The sequence below is a fragment of the Tenrec ecaudatus genome, chromosome 5, assembly GCF_050624435.1.
Source record: "Tenrec ecaudatus isolate mTenEca1 chromosome 5, mTenEca1.hap1, whole genome shotgun sequence".
NCBI classification, from domain to species: Eukaryota; Metazoa; Chordata; class Mammalia; order Afrosoricida; family Tenrecidae; genus Tenrec; species Tenrec ecaudatus.
This window is the reverse complement of record NC_134534.1, coordinates 22014831-22039923: the sequence shown is the minus strand read 5'-3', so window position 1 is coordinate 22039923 and position 25093 is coordinate 22014831. Positions and strand designations below refer to the sequence as shown.

The 25093-nt window shown below is 44.1% G+C and overlaps 1 protein-coding gene across 1 annotated transcript in view; it reads left to right on the top strand.

The window, feature by feature from the left end:
• The first annotated feature begins 357 nt into the window (after positions 1-357).
• SLC30A8 (solute carrier family 30 member 8) overlaps positions 358-25093 on the top strand; it is a 45902-nt gene continuing 21166 nt past the window's right edge. The window contains exons 1-5 of the mRNA XM_075550583.1: positions 358-524; positions 1973-2120; positions 9343-9542; positions 14703-14849; positions 22295-22448. Of these exons, the coding sequence (XP_075406698.1) occupies positions 2050-2120; positions 9343-9542; positions 14703-14849; positions 22295-22448 (572 nt within the window). The 5' untranslated portion in view covers positions 358-524; positions 1973-2049. The remainder of the gene's footprint in view (positions 525-1972; positions 2121-9342; positions 9543-14702; positions 14850-22294; positions 22449-25093) is intronic.

The window sequence follows — 25093 nt, the reverse complement described above, 5'->3', positions numbered from 1 at the left end:
TACTAATGACAAAATCATGTTTCTGAATCTCAAACTCCCAGATTATTGATAGCCAAATATTCTCTTTCCTGCATTTGAATATTTTGTTTCTTCTTTGCACGTACCCATGATGAGTTTCAACTTGATTTGGAGCTAGGTCTCTCCTCTTGGAATGTTGATTCAGCTGAATTTGATTTCTCTTATCATGTGTCAGCAATTACTCACAGGTGATTCAGGCTCTGACATATGGCAGTGCGTCTCGTGGTTTGAGCAGTGAGCCTTTTTTAGTTCCCTTCATTTGACCTAAATTTTTACAGAGTTAAGAGCAAGGATTCATAAGAAAGAAGTATTTTCAGCTTTAGTCAGCTAGCACTCAACCCAGAATTCCATGCCTTCTCCTGCAAGGAAAGAGTCTCTTTATCCCTCCTTGGCTTCTCCAGAGCCTTTCTTGGCTCCCACTCATCCTTCAGAACAAAAGGAACCATTATTTGGGCAACAGGGTCATAGAAGATCTTTGATTCCCCCTCCCCCTCCTTCTTACAGAGGTGAGTGTTTGAAATGTTAGAGAAATAAGAGGTAAATCCAATAGGCTAGATCACTCCGTGTCACTGTCAGTCAAAGGTGACTTCTCCTCTCATTGCTTACTCCAAGGTCTTTCAACACCCAGGGGACATCATTGCTTCAGTATTTGTTTAGCAAGGTGGGTATTTGCCTATGGTGCTGGGCCACAGGAGGTTGCTGGGGACAAAATGGTCTTGACATAAATTTAGTTAAAGAGTCCTAGTGTCACATAGTTAAGCACTCAGCGCTAACTGAATAGTTAGTGGCTCAAACCCATCAGCTGCTCTGTGGGAGAAAGGCTTAGCCATCCATCCCCATCAAGACAGCCTTATGGGACAGCCACCCTCTTGCATGTAGGATCGCTCTCCCATAGGATCACGGGCATCCAACAACGATAAACTAGCTCTGGGGGAATTTAGTGCGTTTAATGATCAACAGAGAAGGAAGAAAAAGGAGGACGAGGTCTGATCTTTTCTCTAATTTCTCTGTCCACACACCCCCACATGTCCCTGCTGAGGACTCAGGCGCTCTTTGGTGCCCACACAAGTGCTTGCCGTTTGTCCAATCTGATGCCGCTGGGCCCTGGTCTCTTGTTTATTTGGAAAGGAAACAGCTTTGCAATGAACCCCGAGGGGGGGTTGGGGGGGGTGTTCTCTCAGGAGCACGGGTGCAGGCTCCATTCCCAAGAGTTACGATTTTCCTGATAGCATTTTATCCGAACTAGGGACTCGTGGCCAAGGAGCAGGTGGCTCGTTCTGGTTCTTGTGAGATGGAGGCCAGTTACTGAGTTAGAAGCAGCGTCTGCCCTTCTCCTGCCTGTCAAAAGGCTTCAAAGTTGCTGAACTAGGAGCCGCTTCAGATTACAGACTTCAGTAACTAATAACCCCTGTCCTCCCCTGCAGCAGTGAAATCTGAAAATGGCCCTAAGGGGGGAGAAGTAAATCCTGGCTGTTGCTGCTTAGAGGTCATTTTTGAGCTCAAGTGCAGGAGGGATTGTCTTAGCTCCTGGGAGAGAGAGAGAGAGAGAGAGAGAGAGAGAGAGAGAGAGAGAGAGAGAGAGAGAGAGAGAGAGAGAGAGAGAGAGAGAGAGAGAGAGAGAGAGAGAGAGAGATTAGTGTACAAAGCAGGTAGCTGTTTGCTGGGTAGCCAGGTGTGCTCTGAAGGCCAAAGCCCTGCGTCAGCAACCGACGAGCACTGAGTGCCTGTGCCTCGTGGAAAGCTCAGTGGGCATGGGAAACACGGACTCACACCCATGCCCACCCACTCACACCAATTTCATCCAGATCTCCCCAGGAGAGCAGCCTGTGGGTGAGAGCGTGAAGCCAGATGATATGCCACCACGGCTGCCATCTTAACAGGCACGGATGTAGGGGGCTTGTAATCTTGCATGCTTGAAGCCTTCTTTTTCTTTCTTTCTTTCTTCCTGTGAAAGCCTGTGAGTAATTGTGGTACAGCTTGGCTCACCACCTGGGCAGAGTTAAAACAACAAAAGTTCTGATCCTGACCGCCATGGAGTTTCTAGAACGAACTTATCTTGTGACTGACAAAGCTACCAAGAGGTATGCCTTCACACTGGACAGGTAATGACATCTCTACCTCCCTCTCCGGTTTCTGTACTTTGAATATTCAAGAAGTGCCTAGCTGCTATTGCTTCAGAATTGGAAACTTGTGCTTTGCAATTTGGGGGACTTTTTGTAAAAATTTATAAGGTGCTGACTGACTTGTCAAATTTAGGGCCTGAATAATGCCAAGGTTTTTATATGGCAGATTTGATTTCTTAAATATTCTATGTGCACAGAGGAAATGATTTATGAATGCAAAATTAAATCTGTGGTTTCTCTTTGATAACATACACATCTCTATGCTCATGTGTTTTCCTGTTAATTCCTCAGTTAGTCCCTCCTTGGAGAGAGTACATTTGATTAATTATATTTAGTGTAAATATATATATCTACTTGTCAACAATGTGGCAAAATTGTGGTGATACTGATTTAAAATTATGTACTGTTTTCTTAATCCGGATGTACATTGTCAGTGTACGCACATATAACAAGTACTGCTGATTGGACTGTTCTGCAAAGTCAAGTCCCTTTAATATGTCCGGTCAGGACACATTCAATACATGGATTCATTTTGCACTTAGTTAATGATTATTGATTAGGCACATGTTGGGTATATCATGCAGATGAAATTATCCCCAGTCCTAGACCTCTGTTTTACTGAAGCTTGGGGTCTATGAAGAAAACTCTACGTGATAACCGTGGGGCGTGGAGCAGGGTGCTGGGTGTGCAATGTGAAAACCACAGCCGAATGGGGATCCAACTGAACTGTGGGCATCAGGGAGTTGCTTTTCTCAAGAGAAGGGTAGCTAGGTTGAGAACGCAAAGAGGAGGGAGAGTAGGGTTAGCAGACCCTACGTGGAACAAAGGGCAGTCTTGCAGACTGAATGGATTGCAGGTTAGAGTGTACACAGGGAAGAGTGAGCGCTTGATCATGTTGGAGGAGCCGAAAGTGGTTCTTCTCAGGTGGGAACAAAAAGGGGCGCACTCAGTACAAATAGATAAATAGATAGTAATTTATGAGATGAGAGGCTACCTGCTCTTTAGCTCTACTTGTGTGTGTTCTTGTTTGTTATTGGTTTCATGAAACCAAAGAATAACAATGCTTGTTGGGTATCATCAAGTATGTGAGTCCATACAGTGGGATTTTTGAAATTTGCTTAAAAATATATAACAGTGACCCTAGAACATCTATTGTCTCACATTATAAGAATTATTTATCTTAGAAAATATTCTTAGGTGTCATCTATCAATATAGTAAACTAACAAAATTCAAAATTAGGTCAGCAGAAACTGCTAATACTTTGGATAATATTAATGGACAATCCCGATTACTGAAATAACAATCTTTCCCTCATCATTAAAATGTGCTTTGAGCACGCTGCTGTCGAAGGAAGCGGTTTCCAGTCACAAATATCATTCATTTCTTAAAGGACATAGATTTTTGGACAGTGCTGACAAAAAACTGTCAAATTCATTTTTCTTTTTGTAAAAGTTAAGTCTGGAAGAGACTGTTTATCCAGATCCTCTTTTAAATGTTAGGAACCGACGTGTCAGTGAGCAGAAGGGCCTTTCTTAAGCGCTGATGGTTCACTATGACTGCATCGGGCTCGGGGTCTACACCTTCTGTTTGTTCACTTTGGATCTCTTCCTTTCCCTCCCACCCCTCCCCACTGTGTGCACTTGCCCCATGCTTGCTGCCTCTTACATCCCTTGACCTCTTTTATAAGATATTTGCCCAATTTTATAGGTACCAAACCAAAAGGGTTATTTATCAAACGTAGGAGCTCCTTCTCAGAAGAAGAACCTTGGTGGTCTGTTTCTGTAAACATTTCCAGTTTTGGAAACGCCACTGCCATCAAGTTGGTTCCAGCTCCAAGCAGCCCTGCAGGTCAAAGTCCAACTGCCCCCTAGAGGTTCCAAGACTGTAAATCTCTATAGACATAGGCTACCAAAGCTTTTCTTCTGGAAGGGGCTCTTTCATTTTAGAGATAACTATCCATGGCTATCTCTCCCCCCCTTTTTTTTTCTCCTTTTATCTAAGGATTCCCAGTGATAGAATGCCGAAGCACTTAGCTGCTAACCAGAATGTTGGCAATCCAAACCCACCAGTGGATCCCTGGGGGTGCGGGTGGGGGTGGGGGGGAACTAGGCCTGACCGTCTGCTTCTGTGAAGAATATAACCCGGGAGACTCTGGGTTGGGTCTAGTGTGCCGGATAGGCCCGCTGTGATTCAGAACAGACTGAGTGTTATAGACCAGTAACTGTTCTTATGGCCTCACCATTGGCTTCCCACGGAAATCGCTGCTTTTGTGGGTTTTACTTGCAGAATAGAGCCTTCCATGGGCTTCATGACTGTGCCGTTTCAGCAGCGGACCGTCACCTTGCTGAATGCATTTGAAGCGCTGGGTCTGCAGCTAGTCGCCGTCTACTTAATTGTCTGTGCCACCCAGGCACTCCTTTGAGAAATGTAATCTGCAAGAAATGCTGCCACCTAATTTACCCAGGGAGTGGTTGATTTAATATTGTGTATAAACTACCCCAAAAACTTAGTAGCTGAAACCATCATTTTATTACTCATGATTTGATGGGTCCGAAGTTTGGACAGAGCTTTGCATGAGGGCAGCTGGGTTGGTTCATGAGGTTTTGCATTTGGTTGGAGGTTGGCCTGGGCTGGAAAGTTCATGAGCATTCAACTCATGAGTCTGGGCTCTTTGTACGAGCTGTTGGCTGGGGGCCATTGTTCTTACCTGGAGTTTCTCCTACCTTGTGGATAGCTGGAAAGCCTTTCAGGAGTCATTTTACTTAAGGTGGAAGGCCTAAACATGATTTTTCCACATTTGAGTAGTTTAAACATGTCCCAAGACTTGGATTCCAGACATGGGAAAATAAACTCCCCCTGGTGAAGGCATGTGCATATAGGTCTGATAAGAACCCCTGGAAATCATCCTGCAGCACAAGGGACCACAGGAAGTACTTCTATTTCACGCTGTGGGTGCCGGGAACATCACCATTATGTTTCCGTTGCTTTCGTCCCTTGTTGTGGTCATGCAATTCCCTGAGCTTTGCAAGAAGTTCTGTGGCAGCAAAAAGTCACTTGTGTAAAAGGTGACCTGCACCTTCCATATGGTTTGTTTAGAGCTGAATGGGAAAGAGCTGGCCTCTCCTTTCCCTAAGTTGTGTTTATGAAAAGTGCTGGAAAAGTGAAGAAGCAGGGAGAAACTGTCAGAATTCAATACGGGGGTGGGAGAGACTCTCAGAGTGGTGCTCTCTGAGCAGAGCAACCATCTAACGGACAAAGTGTATTAGAAACAAACTGAATGAGGGAGCGGGCAGAGTGGAGATCCAAAGCCCATCTGTAGACAATTGGGCATCGCCTTATAGAAGGGTCATGGAGAGGAGATGAGCCAGTCAGGGTGCAGAATAACACTGATGAAACACATGATTTTCATTGCCCCCCTTCCCCCACTATCATGACCCCAGTTCTACCTTACAAATCTAGCTAGACCAGAACATGTACACTGTTACAGATAAGAGCTCACAACACAGGGAATCCAGGACAGATAAGCCCTTCAGGACCAATAATGAGAGTAGTGTTACCAGGAGGATAGGGGAAAGATGGGGGCGGGGGAGGGAGGATCTGATCACAATGATTGACATATAAACACACACACACACTCAGGGGGAAGAACAACAGAAAAGTGGGTGACGGGAGATACTGGTCAGTGTAAGACATAAAAATAATAATGATTTATAGATTATCAGGGGTTTATGAGGGAGGGAGGGTGGGAGAGGGAGGGACAAACATGAGGAGCTGATACCAAGGACTCAAGCAGAAAGTAAGTGTTTTGAAAATGATGGCAACATATGTACAAATGTGCTTGACATAATGGATGAATGGATTGTGATAAGAGCTGTAAGAGCCCCCAATAAAATGTTTTTCTTTTTAATTAAAATCTTTAAAATCTTTGGAATTGTCCTAAGAACAAATTAAGAACTTAAAAAAATTATGGAGCTTTTCAAATTTTGACACTAAATTTCAGTAAAAAGAGAGCGGTGGCATTTGAACCACAACCCCCTAAATTAGCTACGCCCTAAGCGGGGAGCTCTGCTGATGGAGTGATGATGGATTGGGCTACTAAATGAAGGCCCCGGTTTGAAACCATCAGCTGCTCTGTGGGAGAAACGGCAGGCTTTCTATTTCTGTAAAGAGGTACAGTTTCAGACATGCACAGGGGCTCTATCTTGTCCTATAGAGTCACGATGAGTCAGCACCCAATCCAGGGCCGACTTTGTCTTCTGAGGAGGTACAGCCAACTAGACAGCCTGCTGTCCCTTCTAGCTCAGTCAATGTCGATGATTTCACCTTTAGAGGGACAGCCTGCAGTAATCTCTTACCCTCCTCGCTCTGTGTTGCAGAATTTCAATTTCATGCAGAAAAGGCTCAGAAGGAGAATGTACCCTCAAGCACTCAACAGCCAAGCTTAGGGCAGAATCTCTACAGTAGGGTCCTAGGGTCCCAGCATACTTCCAGGGCCAAAATTCTATGCCAGAAGTCTTGCACCACCCAAGAAGGCCCAGCGCTGATTTTCCTGCCTAGAGAAGTGGGCCACTGCTGTTTTCCCAAGTCTTGGTGCAATGTTTCTCCCCAGGCAGGGGAAAGGGCCATGGAAACAGAGAATTGTTACGTGCCCTTCAGAAATTGATGGCACACTTACCAGAACTTTATTGGGTAGACCAGAAAGAAGCTCATTTGGAAGAAAGCTTGAGGGATTTCAAGCTCAGGACACTGTTGAAGACAATGAAGATTTCTTCAGGGCACTGAGCAATTGAGAGGAGGCTGGTCCATCTACAATAGCAACATGTGAAATGGTGGACCAGCTAGAAGTTAAAAGAGAAAAGGCGAGAGAGATAAGACTAAGATGGGCCTTCTTGGATCTGGAGCAAGCTGCAAAGACCACCCTCAAAGAATACCCTTGTAATGGGTGTAACTTTATTCAGAACAGATTGTAGAGCAATTTATGGCTCAGGGAATTGTTGAGAACAATAAACAAATCAGCAAGAAGTAAGTGGAGGATTGCAGTTGCTTCTGATACCAATACAATCAGAACAGCCAGATGCTTAACATTGAAATAAAAGAGAAAGACAAAGAGAACTCATCCCAAACCACCATCATTACTGAGGGGAAGGAGGGAGAGAGGGAAGGCAAGAGAGCCTGTGCACCTACCCCAGAAGGTGCTGAGAAACAAGAGAGGTTGCATACGATAGAGGAAACCAGGGGAAACACACTCCACTGAAATGGTCCAGATGAGTCTCTTAACAAATAAACCAGAAAACGAATGAAAATCAGAAGCACCAAACATAAGACCTGGGAGGGCCAAGCATCCCAAACGACTGCCCTATAGTATTTCAGATGCCCCGTTCTCTACGAAATAGCACAAGACATTCCTAGAAACAGGAAAATGTGACCCAGACAAAGTAAAAGGTGCAGGTCACAGAGAGGTCAGACGCAGCAGGAAAATACTTCAAGGTAGCTATTGTACAGGTGTTCAGAGAACTGAAGGAAGTCTTGTTTAGAGCATTCAATGAGGGCGATGAGGTATAGTGTCTCACCAGATCGAAAATATCCTTAAAGAGACAAACATTGTCACTTAAAAAGGATATAATTTATATAGTTAGAACTTAAAAATAAAAACTCTGAAGTGGAAAAGTAAAATAACAAAAGTGGGAAAAAATCACTAGATGATTTCAATAGTAGATTTGAGTTGACAGAAGACAGAGTTGAAGAGAGTTCAATAGAGATTAGGTCATCTAAATAACGGAGGGAACAATGCAGACAAGAGAACTAAGCCTCCGGGACACGGGGTGTGCTGTTGAGTGCACGGATATGTATGTAATGGGAACATGATGAGGTTAGAAAAGAGAGAAAGAAACATAAAACCATGCAAAGAAATCATGGCAGAGATCCTCCCCAATCCAATGAAAATACTACCTTACATACCCAGAAAGCTCCACAAACTCTAATCGGAATACAAACAAAGAGGTCTGTATCCTGATCCATCAAAACCAAACGTTGCGTTCAAACTTCTGAGGACTGAGGTGTGCCCGACTCAGGTCTCGGTATTTTCAATCATATCCTGTGCACATGCAAGCTGGACATGGAATAAGGACAACAGGAGGGGAAATGACATAATGGTGGCAAAGAATATTCCCAGAAGAACAAGCAAATCTCTCTTGAAAGAAGAACAGCCGAATGCTCCTTAGAAACAAGGATGGTGAGACTTTATCTCTCGTGCTTTGGTCCTGCTGTTTGGTGGGATCAGTCCCAGGGCAAGGACATCACACGGGTAAACTGGAGGGTGAGCAAACAATAGGTAGACCCCCATGCAGGAAGGATGACAGAGTGACTCCAACAATGGTCTCCACCATAACAATAATTGCAAGGCTGTGGCAGGACTGGGCAATGTTTCTTTCTGTTATTCACTGAGTTAGAGCTAGCTTGATGGCTGGTAGAGATTGTTAGTAAGGTCTGGGGTTCTTAGGGACTCGGCAGAAAAAAGTGCTGTCATCTATTAATGATGTTGCCATCGCGGGGGGAAAAGACAGTATGATGGTTGGCTTATCTATGTAGAGTCTAAATCCTCTTCCTATCTTTTTTTTTAATTCCCTTTCCAATGGGCCATGATGGTTTTGAGACATGCATTCAATTTCCACCAACGCATTTGATACTATAGTGCTGGATGGTTTTAGCGGTACTTCTAGACTAAGACAGGCTATAAAGAGATGCCTAGTGATCTGCTTCTGAAATCAGCCAATGAAAGCCCAAGGGATCACAATTCTGTGGCTGGCAACCCTTAGGACCATTTGATTTCATTGTGCTGTGTGTTCGGTTGCTGCAAGGAGTGAGGTGAGCATGTGGGGGAAAGGGGACAGCAACTCTGGCAGCTAACAGTCAACAATGCCTTTCTTTGCTGTCTCAGTCCCACGAGCTGGTAACTAGGAAAGACATACCTCAAAGTTGACCTGCTTTCTCCCTCCTACTCCTTCCACATCTCTTCATCATCTGGGGGAATTAAAACAAAACTCTCTGCAGTTGGGAATTCAAAAGGAAATTCCTTGTCGGTGGAAAGGGACGGTGAATGATAACTTCTTAGGTAGGGAGTGTGCCAGGGATGGGACGGGCTGTCAGCAAGGTGCTTTCTTGCAACCATGTTCATTCTTGCTTCTGTCAAACTCCCCCCAGGGTGGAACTGCGACAGAAGCCCCAGAATCAAGATCAATGCCTTGGAGACAAGCCCGAGGAGCCGGACACAGGAGCCTTTCATCACTGCCACAACCACTGCAAGGCCGCTGAGAACAGGGCAAAAGAACAAGTCCGAGCCAAGTGGAAACTCGGTGCTGCTTCGGCAATCTGCTTCATTTTCATGATTGCAGAAGTCGTGGGTGCGTACCGCTTCAAAAGTCTTCTCTGATTAACAAACACCCCCCTGCACCATTACCAGAGGGTCACCTGGGTGCTTCTTTGAAAAGAAGCCTGCTAGTGCTTTCTGTAATTGTCAGGTGAAAATAGGTCATTGTCGACAACGTCGACAATAGAAGCAAACACAACAAACTCCATCACTATCTCACATTTAAGTGATAACCTCTCAATACATAGGGAATAGTTTCTATTCATATTTCACAGCCTTCTTACTGAACGCTGTGGACCATGCCATCCAACACATTTCTAAGGCCTGAACAATACTCTGAAGCCAGCCTGCTGAGATTAACATACCCAGTACTGCATTGTTAGAAATGTAGGGAGCGTGTTCTTATTGACGGACAATGATACAATGAAAAACCTTGAATAAAACTGTGCCTGCCTTTTCAGCCACTCCCTTCCAACAGATCCCTAAAAGAGAAAATAATTGGTTGGAAGACATAAATATTTTAAATACTCCTGCATGCAGATTGCCAAAAGGCTAAGGAAGTTGGAAAGCCTTACTATATCTGTCAGTTCTGCATGAAAACAACTGTCTCCAAATATTTACCAGAATTTTATTTTTAATCTTTTCAGAATCATTGCTATTATAAGGGCAAAAAAATGATCCATTTTACCTAGTTAATAGTTTTTGATAGAATATTTTCTGTACATTTCTTAGTTATCTGTTCATTTATTTGCCCTTTTATTTCTATTGCTGATTACTTTAGAGAGCTTTGTACATTCTCTAGACTGATCTCTGAGTTCATTCGGATGTCAAACCTTGGTCATAATTGTTACCCATACTTTTCCAGTTTGTTGTTTGCATTTTAATATTTTGGTTGACCATGAGAACTTTGACATTTTATATAGGTAGTTATATCAACTTTTTCAATTATTTTACTACTTTTACCACATTAGTGCTCAGTAATCCTTCCCCTCTTAGGGAACAGATATATACAGATAAATTTTCTTTGCATTTCATTTTTAAACCAATCTGGAATGATATATATTGTATGGTCTAAGTGTTAAAAAAATCTTTCCCCCCCAAAAAAGTTAACAAAACTTTTAGCATCATTACATAATAATAATTCCTTTCCCATTGAATTTTCTATCTTTCTCTTATTATTTATCAGATATATAAAAAGGAATAGCATTTAGACCTACAGAGTTTTATTGATCTGCATTCCTATCCTTCTGCCAGAGACAGACTTACCTAATTAATGTAAATTTATATGTTATAATGCTTCTTGTACACAGGGTCACCATGGTTTGGAATTGACTCAATATCACCTAACAACATCACCAACAGCTACAGCAGTGGGGTGTGTGCGGTGGGTGTGGAGGAGCGTTAACATGACAATGGTAGGGGGTGATCAAGAAAGTCTTACAGACTCAGTTAGGCAGTCTGCATTCATCTGTTTGGCCTAAAGCAGGAACGGAGGTGAACTGAGAAGAGGCCAGCCAGAGAGCCTCGCTTAGAGAGAGAAGTGGCCTTAAAGTACAGAGCAGCATACGGAGGAACTAATGAAGGGTGAAAGCATCCATGAGCCCCTTGTTCAAGGACCTTTGAGCTTGGTGAAGTGCTTGTGGATATTCGTAGTTATAGAAAGACCCTAAAGAGGAGCTATCATGCAGACATCCACAGGCATCTCTGTTTCAAAAGATGCTGCTGTTCAGGGCCGTTGAGTGGTTCTGACTCATAGAGACCTGATAGACCCAGCAGGAACCACTGCTCAGTCTCGCACCATTGTCACAATGGTTCTTGTGTGTGAGCCCACCATGGCAGCCACCGTGCTAATCCAGCTCGTCAAGGGCCTGCCTCTTTTTCGCTGTCCCTCTACTTTACCAAGCACAATGCCCTTCCCTTGGGACTGGTCTCTCTTGATAACATGTCTAAGTAGTGCTTGTAAGGGTCTTCTGGCTATACTTCTTCCAATAGAGATTTGTTTGTTCCTTTGGCAGCCCATGGTACTTTCACTATTCTTGGCCAGCACCATAATTTCATGATAGCACAGAAAAATAAGCTCAAGCATTGTCATAAGTAGGAAAAAAATTAGAGTGTCCAGGGAGAAGCCTCGTAAGCAGAACTCTTCAGAATGAAGTAATGATGTAAGAAATACTAGATGACTAGATTACAAAGCCCAGAAAAGCAGGCTAGTAAAAAGGATAGTTATCTTAGAGAAGAAAAATTCTTAAGACCTCTCTCTTAGGGAAAGTTATGGTTAGATGGTGAAAGAACCACAGGCTATATTGCTAAGTGGATTTATTTCATTTCATGCATTTTTGCTCGTAGACTTTGTGTTAGGTTGGGCTGTCTAGTGAAATAAATCCAGTGACGTTGAGATATGCCTAAAAGAAAGCTTTACAACAACAAGTATTCTTATAGCAATAGAAGGCATACTATCCCAGTCCAAATCAACTCCACAAGTCTGATGCCAGTCAGGGGCCTCTTCAGACGCACATAGCTGTGGGCTGGTGAAGCAGGAAGCAAAAAGATCACAGGCTGGTGGGGGCAGAGTCACATGTATCCAAAGTTGGTGGGAACATGGAAGGTGACCAATAGCTCTCAGGGTCAGGCAGCCCACATGGGGCCATCCCTGGAGGCAGTCAGAGTTTCAGGAGACAGCAAGGGAAAGGTATAGATAGATAGATAGATAGATAGAAAGATAGATAGATAGATAGATAGATAGAGTTTCCAGTTTCCTTAAACTCCAAGGAGGCACCAGGCTTTGTCCTATGATTGACAGGTTGGACTCTATCCTTATATTTTCAGAAAAGTTCAAGTTGACATAAAATCTAACTGCCAGAGACTTCTGTCTTCCTGCAAAACCCCTTTGTTCATGCTCATCCCTGTCTCTGTTCTGTAAAAAGTTCTTCAATATTCCCAGCAAGTGTGGCTCTTGGAGACTGTAGCCCACCACGTTTACCTTCAATATAATGAACTTCAGACAGTGAAGAGAGGGACTGTGCTTTGTTTATCTTTGTGTATCTTCTCCTTGACACTAAACACAGTCAGAGCTCAATGAACACTGGCTGGATGATTGCATTAGTTGTCAATAATACCCCCATGCTTTCAGAAGCAAATGCAAAATCAGTTGCAAACTACCTCTTGCCAATAGCTTGCTCCCTAGGACTCAGCAGGACAGACCACTCATTTCGGGATTGTTCTTCTAAGTAGCTCCAATGGCTTCAGAATGGTTCTCGCTTCTATGCCTCCCATACTGACATGCTCTTTCTAAAGAAAGCCCTTTTCCATTTGCTGTGGCCTCCGGACTCAGCTGAGCCCGTTGAACAAACCCTGCTAAGACTGCATTTCCTTGACTTAGGCTGCATTTCGGCCTCACATTGTGGCGTCATCCCCATCGCTCACAGCGGAGATGGCTGGATGCTGCTGATCTGCATGCCGCCACTCTCGGATGAGAAATGATGCACTATCAACCCAGCTTTATTATCGGGCCCACGTTTGGCAGATAGAGCAACATTAGAGGATAATTGAAAGGATGGCTGATTTGTTAGCAAAATGTTGCTTTTTGGCTAATGAATCATTCTGATTTCTGCCCTGACAGCTCAGTAAAAAGCTTGAAGACTACTTTGCTTCAGACCATTAAACTTTGACAAACCAGTTATTAACTACAGCTAGAGCCTGCAGTCTGTGGGCATGATTGCAATTATGAGCTATATCTGTAATTTTTTTAAATCATTAGGTGAGACAAGGTGAGCCTGATGATGGAGAAGCTGGTGACTGACAGAGCCCGTTGCTTGGTAGCACCCCACCCAAGGCAATACGCAGCTGCAGGGGGCACTAATCAGTCAGCAAACGCTCTTTGCCAGAGAAATTACAAGGACATGGCCAGGGTCCTTTTGGAAAGGCTGGGTGTCGTCACGTGGTGGTGCACAAATGGACAGGCACGATGGTGGCTGTAAAGAACGTTTCCTTGCATTTTAGGAGACTGCTTTTGTTATTGTTAGGTGTCCTGGAGTGGATTGAACTGATGGGAAAGAGCAGAGCTTCCCGGACTGTAGACCTTCTGGAAGCCGGCCAATGGGTCTTTCTCTTTGAGCGGCTGGGTGGGTTCAAAGTGTCAATCTTGGTCAGCAGTTGAGTGCTTAACCCACTAGGGATCCGAATGCAGGGTGCTAGGTTTATGGGAAGAGCTTTCTTCCTCCACCCAAACCAACTCACGGCCATTGAGCCGATTCTGGCGCATCGCGCCCCCACATGTCGGGGTAGAGACGTCTAAGACTGCTCTCTTTGCACGGGTGGAAGGCTCCTCTTCCTCTGGTCGCTCGGTCTGCTCTGAGGGACAATGTGCCTCCTGTACCTGTACGCCTTGTCTCGTCTTCCTCTGTTCCTTGGCGACCTTGGTGTGGCATCAGCTTTGCCCAGCTGCACTCCCTTTCTTCTCCTTTGGATTGCCTTAAGACATACCTTACCCAGGCCTGGGCTCATTGCCCTAACCAAGACAATACTCCAGTGGGTTTTAACCACGAGCCTTGGGGCGGGGAATTATGAATTCATGCTGGAGAAGATATAATTCAAACCATAGGAAGTCTGAATGTCTTTTCCTAAAGGAGAATTGGGGAATCATAGGGAGAGCAAGCGACAGGGAGAGAAAAGCCAGGCTAGCTCGCTCGCCCTAGCCTGGATTGCTGTTGTACTCACGAGGCCCATGCTCCTGAGCGATCTCCCCTGTCTATGACAGTGACCTCAGACTTGAGGGTTTGCGTGGATAACAACGATTAGTCAAACAAAAGGAAGTGGCAACAAGGATGGTGAGACTACACGTCCACCAAAAATGTGTCTGGGCCAGATTGTGACCTCGGGCTTAGAGCCAAAGTCTAGGCCCTGAGCCTGGAGTGTGAGACCCATTGAAGGTGACCTAGGTCTCCCATCATCCTCTCTCTCTCTCTAGTCCTCTTTTATGCCTCCTCATTGTCCGGCCTAGCTGATCGTTCCCAAATGTGACTCCCCTTTTCTAACATCCGGGCCTTTGCTCTACCAAGAAATCCTACACACTGTCTGGGTCTCGGTTTCTTTACTTGTCTAGTTGGAAAGAAAGGTGGATAAATGGATGTTAGACTCCTGTTCTGTCCTCAAGTTTTGGGAGCTGTCACCTTGAGTAACCGTCTGTATCCCCCAGGCGGACACATCGCTGGGAGTCTGGCTGTCATCACGGACGCTGCTCACCTCCTGATGGACCTGACCAGTTTCCTGCTCAGCCTCTTCTCCTTGTGGTTGTCATCGAAGCCAGCCTCCAAACGACTGACATTTGGATGGCACCGCATAGGTATAGTCCAGTGATTGAGCAAGCTTAGCAGAGCTCTAAAGGACAAGGGTAAAATGTCAGGTACCTAGCAAAACCTTGTTCAGAAATCGCCTAGAGACACAGCTCTGGTGTACAGGCTAAAACAAACCGCTGGGCTGAAAGATGGCTTCTCAGCATTCGTGTAAACAATAGGCAGATAAATCACACTATCTCTACGGTTTCACAAAAGGAATGTGGGTCTCCTTTCAGCACCCAGCCCCTTTTACCCTAGGGCCTCGGTGTATGGCTCCAGCCTTGATGTTCCTCATTGAATTGCTCTCTATCCCTGGGATAGGGAACAGGGGTTAAGCTCCTCCCATGTTGCAACGTAAGGCACAGAGACCCTAAATGAGTCGAAGAGATTTAACTGCTTCTCAGAACCGATTGTAGGAAATAGAATCTGCACTTTCTTGCTCATATCTCCGCACTCAGTGCACATCAGAGGATGGCTTAGATGGATATCTTGCTCAATTATATATGAAGGAAAAGGAAGAAGGAAGAAAATGAAATGGGCAGAAGAGGAAGCGGAGGAGGGAAAGGAGGACAAAGCTTTGTATGGATCAGGACATTCAATGTGAAGGAGACTGGGGGCAGAGCGAAGGTGGTAGGGATGCCAGCCAGCGTGAACAGTAAGACCACATTTTCCTGGAAGCTTTTCCTGAAAGGCACTGTCAAGACAGACCACAGGGTGTAGAGTGACCAGCATGGAGTGTGACTTTTTCAGTTTAGGATGGTAAACCCCACACTCACTGCCATGGAATCGATTTTGACTCAGAGCGACCCTGTAGGACAGCACAGACAGCCCCATGTGGGTTTCTGAGACCTTAACTCTATGAGAGTAGAAAGCCTTATAGGACGTTCGCCTTGCAAAGCACACAACTCATCACTGAAGAGGTTTTGAATGGCCTTTCCAGGAACGTTCACAGAGAGCGCTGCGCCACTGAGAAGACAGCGCAATGGGGTCACACCTGAACTCAACGACACGTGGGAGGACGAGCCTTCTGCTGGGTACCCATCATTGTCTATGTACATTTTTACATACATTTAACTCTTTTAAAGGAGGCCTGGTGGCACTGTGGGTTAGGCTTTGGGCTGATAACTGTAAGGTCTGTGGTTCAAATCTACCAGCTGCTCCACAAGAGAAAGATGAGGCTGTTTGCTCCTGTAAGGATAGACATTCTTAGAAACCCTGTATCAGGTGACTATGAATCAGAATCGATCGACCTGATGGCAGTTTTATTTTTAAACTCTTCTGATACCATTGGGGAACACACTTTTGTAAACACAGGGTGACCAGTGCTACTGTAGACCTTACAGGTGAGCTCGCCCAGCCAGAGACTAGCCTGGCCATCCCCACGGCCTGTGTTATCCTAACAGTCTTCGTAGCAATGATTGCAGCAATGATAGCTGTCTTCCTCACCAATTCCTTTTGGATTCGTTATTTTGTCCTTAGGTTTGGCACCCACCCTTCTGCCTTCAGACTTGCTATTTGGGGTTTGTCCTCATGATACTTCTCTGCTCATGGGATCACATTTGGATATGGTTTACTGGCTAGCTCTGGTCTGAGCTTTGAAGTGCATTGAGTCACTTCATATGACTCTCCTTGCCATAGTCCTTGTAGCTCCTATTGTGTGGTTAGGTGAGATGAAGAAACAAAGGTGCTGTGGGGGTAGGAAGCTGTTAATAGTGCAACAAAGGAAAGAAAAGGTGCATGGCATACTTGTTGGGGTGGAACAGTGCCCATAAAGTATATGGGACCCTAATGAGGGGATTGAGGAGCCCCAGGAGCAGAGTGGTCACAGGTTGGGCTGCTACCCACAAAGTAGGCAGTTTCAGACCACCAGCTACTCCTCGAGAGAAGGACGAGGCATTCTACTTCTATAAAGAGTTATAGTCTTGGGATCCCGCTGGGCAGTTCTATCCTGTCCTATAAGGTCAATAGGAGTTATCACGGACTCAATGGCAGTGAGCTTGATTTTGAGTTTTTTCATAAGGGGATTGGTCATTTGTCATCTTTGAAAGCATAAAGAGCTAAACCTGAAGTAGAGAAGGGACCATACGACCATTAAGAAAGAAGAACCAGGAGTGGGCTGTGCCCTTTAAACCTTAAGTTCTTGCATCGGAAGGCACCTAGTCTCAGACACACAGAGAGCTGTGAACCTGGAGACAGTGTTCGACAAAGAGAAGAGGCAGAGAAATGGCAGTTGGAGGACCCGAAGAATAGCAGGAGACAGCAGAGTGGGCTTCTGGGCCCATGGAGTGAGAGAGCTGAGCACCTTCAGGAAGGAGCCTTGCGAGTGGAGGCTGGGGTACCTTTGCGCATGAAAAGGTAGAGCTAGGTCACGAGAGTTGGAGGAGGTGAGGGCCAAGGGTTAGAGAGCAGGAAGAAGCCTGCTTGTGGGCGTAGCTGAGAAGAGGCTGTCCTAATTTAAGAACTGCATTCTGAGTCTTCCTGATTCCAAAGGGTCACCGTTCACTCCCCTAGTAAGCCCCATGACCAGGGATGAGGAGCGCCTGTGAGTTCCGTGTGGCCATTGCAACCAATTCTTGAACCCCGGAGAAGAGTAGAGGGTGCCATGGGAGGGACGGCTGCCTTCGGAATTGGTCAAAGGGTTGAGAACATTGGCATGCCTGATGTCTACCTCATAAGAATCAGCCTAATGCTGCTGATGAGCTTGCTCTCTCAAGAAGTTAGGGCATCAGACATCACTACCACGACAGAAATTCTTGGGCCTGGTTCATATAACATCTCAACGGGGAACTTTAAAATAGCCTGCGGAGACTAATGACATAGTATTTCTTGAGTATTGGCTCTATTGCAGCTTATTACGCATCACATGCCAATATTATGCCTCAGATGTTTAACTGGCTCCATAAATAAGGATACTCAGGCACAAATGGATTAAGCCATTTCCCCAAGGTCACACAGCCAATAACTAGCAGATTACATATGCTGACATTTGGACTCTTGCCATTAACATCTAGACCAGCATTTTCCATAGTGTAAAAAATACACACTGGTGGTAAATTGAGTGAGCTTAACTACTACGTGGGTGACAAGTACATATGCTCAGATAATTCTAATATATACTAACAAATGAACTAGCACATCCCACATGGAATTTCATAGATAATTTTATTGAGGGAACATCTAAGTGTAACAAATGACTTTATTCAGAGAAACTCTTAATTAGCTAACAAACCAGTTCCACCACTCATCTGTGAGTTTGTTGTATTGTGGTGGTTTGTGTGTTGCTATGATTTTTGTTTGCAGATAGGCTATCAGTGTTTTATACACCAGCAGGGCCACCAATGCTGGACAGGTTTCAGTGGCACAAAGATAAACTAGGAAGAAGGACTAGACAGTTAACTTCTGGAGGATTAGCCCCTGAGAACCTTATGAATAGCAGTAGAACATTGCCCGTTATAGAAAGATCTTTGCATGTGTCTTATTGACTATAAAAAGACATTCAACTGTGTGGATCCTAGGAAACGATGGATAACACGGGAACTCCAGAATCCTTCGCTGTGCACATGCAGAACGTGTGACTGAATCAAGAGGCAGTCACTCAAATGGGACAAGGAGCTGCTGAACGTTTTTCAGTTAGGAAAGATGTGCATTGGGCTGTTTCTTTTCATCACACTTATTTAATCCCTTGCTAAGCAAGTCATCCTGGAAGGTAGACTATAAGAAGAATATGGTCTCAGCATAGGAGGAAGGCCTATTAACCACCTAAGATATGCAGATGACACAACCTTCGCATGGAAAGGGAAGAGGACATGGAGCACTTACTGATGAAGATCGAAGACACTACAGCTTTCAATGCAGATTGCACCTCCACAGAGAGAAACACCCCCCCCAAAAAGAGCACACCTAACAATTGAACCAATTACTAATATCATGATAAATGAAGAAAAGATTCAAGTTGTCATGAATTTTATTTTACTTGAATACACAATCAAGGCCATGAAAGTAGCAGTTGAGAGATCAAAAAGTACATTTCACTGGGCAAATCTGCTGCAAAAGGCTTTTAACATTTTTATTTATTTATTATTTTTTTTGCTTTTAACATTTTTAATAGAGACAATATATTTGAGGAGTATAGTGTGCCTGGAGCCCTGGTGTTGTTGTGGTTACTCAATAGGCCACTAACCACAAGGTCATCAGTTCAAACCATTAACCAGAACCTTGGGAGAAAGATGGGTCTTTCTACTCCAGTAAAAGTTAGTCTTGGATGGTGGACAGGGTAAGACATGACAAAATAATAATAATTTATGAATTATCAAGGGTAGGGTAGGGAGGGAGGGGTAAAAATGAGGAGCTTATACCAAGTGCTCAAGTAGAAAGGAAATGTTTTGAGAATGATGATGGCAACGCATGTACAAATGTGCTTGACACAATGGACGTATGTACGGATTGTGATAACAGGTGTACAAGCTCCCAATAAAACGATAAAAAAAAGAGTTAGTCTTGGAAACTCACAGGGGCAGTTCCACCTTGTAGTATAGGGTTGCTAGGGGTCAGCATGGAGTACCTGATGAAAGCCATGGTGTTTTTGGTGTATCATAAAGCTGGACAGTTTATCAGGAAGTTAATTCGGAAAAGTAGTGATACATTTGTATTATGGTGTCGATGGAGAATATTAAAAGCACCATGGACTCCCAGGAGAACAAACAAGTCAATCTACACAGAAGTAGTTAAAGGTCTCTTAGAAGTGAGGGTGGCGAGATTTTGTCTCATATATTTTGGATATGTTTAGGAGCCCTGGTGGTGTAGTGGTTATGGGCTAGTCTGGGATCTGCATGGTTGGCAGTTCAAAACCACTAACAGCTCTGCTGGAGAAAGACTGGGATTTTCTACTCCTGTAAACAGTTATAGTCTCATAAACCCACAGGGGTTATTATGATTCAGCACTGACTCAATGGCAGTGAGTTTTTGTTTTTTTTAGAAGGGACCAGTGCCTGGAAAAGGACATCATGCCTGATAAAGTAGAGCGTCAGAGGAACAAAACCTGGACACTTATGATCATATATATATAATATATATATGGGTTTATATATATCATATATATATATATGGGTTTATATATATCATATATATATATATATGGGTTTATACCGCGAGAAGGAATATAATAGCTAATTAGTCCACAGAGCAGTACAGAGGGTTCAGTTCAACTCATTTCTGTGGAACAGTTAATATACTGGAGGCCCTTCAACTAATGTGGGCTGCTGGGTCCAAGGTCAATAAAACAGACACGGCAGTCCTCCCTAAGGCAGCAAACCGCGGAGTGGGTCACCAACAGTCAGTAGCTCAGGAGCTTAGGGAAGCAGGCCCGGATGGGATGCCGGACCCAAGCAATGCAAGGCGACAGGTTCCACCAACTTCAAGCTAACACAAGGTATGCACCAGCAGCATGGCGAAACAGGTCTCGAAGGAGCCTCAAGCTCTAGCAACATGATCCATGGGTTGGCTTGGCCCACAGGTGGTATAGCTCACAGGTTGAGGCAGAGAACTAGCTAAAGCAGCAGCATGCTCCAGCATATTCTGATCACCAGAGAGCAAGAGAGAGGGGGGCAGGCCTTGCAGAACCATTTATCTCTTTGCCCTCCAATCAAACTGCAACCTGATCAATCCCACCTATTCCTAATGGGCCAGATTGGCACAATAAACCTAACTCTCATAGATGGGTTGACACAATGGCTGCAGCAGTGGGCTCAAACATAATAATGGTTATGAGTATGGCACCAGAGAGGACCGTTTCCTCCTGTGGTGCACAGGGGTCCTGAGTAGGGACCTAGCAGACAGCACCTACCACCTCCAACAAGGCACTTGGCATGTGTGTGTGATAAAATCCATGAAGTTTGTATGTGAACAGCTGAAGTCTGGACAATAATAATTACACTTAGTAAAACAATATGTTGAAGTAGTTGTCTTTAAAGGGGAGTAGAATATAGGATTAATGCATTATTGAATGTGGCTGGCTGCTGATTCACAGAATGTTTCTAAACATCTGTGGGCTTTTAGAACCGACATATAAGGTTCTAAAATTCAAGATCCATTGTATTCTACAACCTTTAGTTTAGATTACATCACAACATAAAACAAAAATTCTCACAACTGGATCAATAAACAACAATTAAGAAAATAGTGACATTGTTAAGGATTTCATTTTACTTGCAGCTTCTACCAACACTCATAGAAGCAACTTTCAGGGAATCAAATGATGAACTGTAATGGAAACATCTGCTGCAAAATAGGCCACTTTTAGGATAAGGTGTGTGACTCAAACCATAGTATTTTTCAATCACCTCATAGGCGTGGGAAAGCTGGACCCAAATCAGGAAGACCAAAGAAGAATCGACACATTTGAATGACTGTGTAGGTGAATTCAATGACATGTTTGAATTATGGGGTTGAAAGTATTATGAAATGCCAGAAGGACAAACAAATGTGTCCTGAAAGAAGTACAGACAGAAAGCTCCTTAGAAGGGTAGATGGTGAGACTTCACTTCCCACACGCTGAACACATTATCAGAAGATACAAATCCCAGAAGGAACACATCATGCTTGCAACTAATGTGGTGTCAAGTAAAAAGAGGAAGTCCCTTAATATGACGGATTGACACTGAAGCTGCAACAACAGGGTCAAACACATCAGCGATTGCCAAGATGCCAATGGGACTGGGTAGTGCTTCCTCTGTCGTGCTTTGGGTCACTTCCTATGACTTGGAACCGACTAAATGGCGCCCAACAATAACACAACGGCTGTACTTTATGGGCAGGTGGAATCGTCCCCTAGCTTTAAAGATTGATGATGATGCTATGATTCTGAGGTTTCTTTTCCTAACCATTACTTTAAAATACACTCAGAATGCTGCTAAATCTTTACCCTTGCCTCTGTGTTTATAATATGTTGTATTGGCAAGTGAAGCTCATTTTCATCAAGCACCCTCTGAAGCCTTCTCTTTTTTCTGTTTTACATCAGTAAAGGTGCTGGCGCTGGCAAGCTGTAAATGTTTTATGGCGAAATTAAGAGTTTCTAAACAGATTTTACTCTCTGTGCCTCATTATTTCATCTCCTAATAAGTTTCCATCATTTTAACACCTGTTTAAATTAAAAATCCCTCGGGAAAACAGCGAGGGCAGGCGGCAATTAATATGCTTTTAAAATTTGCTGGAAAACACTTAGTGACCTGGAGCTTAATGAACTCAGACGCTGGAGTTTTATGAATGCAGCATTAAAGTACCTCATTTTAGTCCTGAATCCATTCACACATTTGCTTTCTGAATCACTAAATGAATTCATTTGAAGTTTTTTGGTGGAGGACGGGAGTGAGGCAATGAGTGTCTCATGGGTCTTGGGGAGGTTGGGATGACCTGTGAATCAGGTGAATATGGCTGTCTTTTATGTTTGAATCCCCAGAAATCCTTGGTGCCCTGCTCTCCATCCTCAGCATCTGGGTGGTGACAGGTGTGTTGGTGTATCTGGCCTCAGAGCGCCTGCTGCACCCGGATTACCAGATCCAGGCGACCGTGATGAGCATCGTCTCTGGCTGCGCGGTGGTGGCCAACCTCCTGTAAGTCACTAGCACACAGTTCATGAGGTTCTCTTGAATCTTGTTAGTGTGGAGAATTTTTTGTTTTCCTTTTACTTTTTCTATTGTGAGGGTAAGGAGCCCTGGTGGTCCAGTAGTTAAATGGGTAGACTGCTAACTACAAAGTTGATGGTTCAAATCCTTGAACCACCTTCCGGAAGCAAAAACCTGGTGATTTGCTCCCTGGATTAGTATGGTTTCTTGAATCTTTTTGCTCAGCCTACATACTTAATAAGTAAAGGCCACAGCCAAGGAACCCCTTGGAGTCAGTTATGACCTGCCAGTTAGAATTGACTGCAATCTTGAAGATTAGTTTCTGAACACAGGTTTGTGTGTTCATCTGCTAACATAAATGTTACCAGTTAGATTGGCATTCCATGATTCTCACCTTTCTGACATGATCACTGAAGACAAAGCAGGTGCATAAGCAAATGTGGTGAAGAAAGCTGATGGTACCCGGCTATCAAAAGATATAGCATCTGGGGTCTTAAAGGCTTGAAGATAAACAAACGGCCATCTAGCTGAGAAGCTACAAAGCCCACATGGAAGAACAACAGCCTGTGTGTTCACGAGGTGCCAATAGGATCAGGTATCAAGCATCAAAGAACCAAAAATCATACCATTGTGAATAAGGGGGAGTATGGTGTGGAGACCCAAAGCCTATCTGTAGGCAACTGGGCATCCCCTTACAGAAAGGTTGCAGGGAGGAGACGAGCCAGTCAAGGTGCAATATAGCACAGGTGAAACATACAACTTTCCTCTAGTTCTTTAATGCTTCCTTCCCCGCTCCGACCATCCTGATCCCAATTCTACATTACAAATCCAGCTAGACCAGAGGATGTACACTGGTACAGATAAGAGCTGGAAACACAGGTAATCCAGGACCGATAAACCCCTAAGGACCAATAATGAGAGTAGCAATACCAGGAGGGGAAGGGGAAGGTGGGAGAAAGGGGGAATTGATCACAATGATCTACATATATCCCTCTGCCTGGGGGACGAGCAACAGAAAAATGGGTGAAGGGAGACATCAGACAGTGTAAGACATGAAAAAATAATAGTAATTTATAAATTATCAAGGGTTCGTGAGAGAGGGAGGGGAAAAATGATGAGCTGTTACCAAGGGCTCAAGTACAAAGAAAACATTTTGAGAATGATGATATGGCCACCAATGTACAAGTGTGCTTGACAAAATTGATGTATGTATGGATTGTGATAAGAGTTGTATGAGTCCCCAATATAATTATTTAAAAGGAAAAAAATTTGTAGCCTGCAGTGGAGATCACACTTAACATAAAGAAAACCAAGATTCTAATAACTGCATCAATAAGCAACATTGTAACAAACACAGACAAGCTTGAAGTTGTCATGAATTTCGTTTTGCTTGGATCCACAATCCAGGCTCATGAAAGCAGCCTTCAAGAAACCAAACAGTGAACGGCACTGGGAAAATCTGCTGCCAAAGAACGCCTCCAATTGTGAAAGAACAAAGATGTGCTTCTCCTAAGCCATGGTGTTTTCAATTGCCTCAAATGTACAAAGAAGCTGGGCCATGAATAACAAAGAGCAAAAATGAATCGATGCATTTTAACTTCGGTGCCTGCGAAGAATATTGAAAATACCATATTCTTCTAGAAGAATAAACAAAGCTGTCTTAAAGGAATGCGGCCAGAAGCCCTTCGAAGTGAGGATAGAAAGACTACATCTTATGTACTTCGGGCAGGTTCTTTGGAGATACCATTCCCTGGAGAAGAACATTATGCCCAGTGAAGCAAAGTGTCAGTCACGAGGAGACCCTGAGAGAGATTCATTGACACTGTGGCTGCAACAATGGGCTCCAAGGTAAAAACCATTGTAAAGACAGTGCAGCACAGGGAAGCATTTCATTCTATTGTACTTGTACATAGGATGGCTGTGAATTGGAATTAGCTGCATGACATCTACCAACAATACTACAGCAAAACAGAACTAAATGACGCCCTTCATGGAATGAACAACATACATGAAAGAACAGAATGCCTGGCTCTGAATCAACTCCTGACTCTGCTTCCTCTCTGAGCCTCAACTTCATGACCCGTAAAGCAAGAATCTTGCATACAGTGAGCTTGGTGAATTGTATCAAATGAACCTAGTGCAGTCTTTGACATGGAGGAAACATCCACATCATCTAATTATCATGACGCAGTATTAAAGCACCCTGATGTTTTCATTGCCCGGTTTCTTAAAGCACCTTAACCAGCTTTGCCAGGGGTTTGTCAGTCCTAGATTTCCTGTGTGTCCAGCTCTCATCTGAGAGCCGCTTGAACACCGTGTCTGGTCTCTTCCATCTTCACAATGTTGTCTTATTGTTCTTTGCTTTGAAGCTGATTCCAAATCATGGCCATCCTGTGTTTACAAACTAAAACTGTTTCATAGGATTTTCTTGGTTGGAATGTTAATGAAAACAGATCAGCCAATCTTTTCTTACTTGGTTCTAAACTGACAACTTAAAAAAAAATCATTTTATTGGGGGTGCATACAACCCGCTTTGCCTTCAGTGATGGTGTCGGGAAGGTGAGCATCATGGAATGCCAGTTTAATAGAACAAAGTGTTCTTGCACGAGGGAATTCTTGAGTAGAGGGAGGCT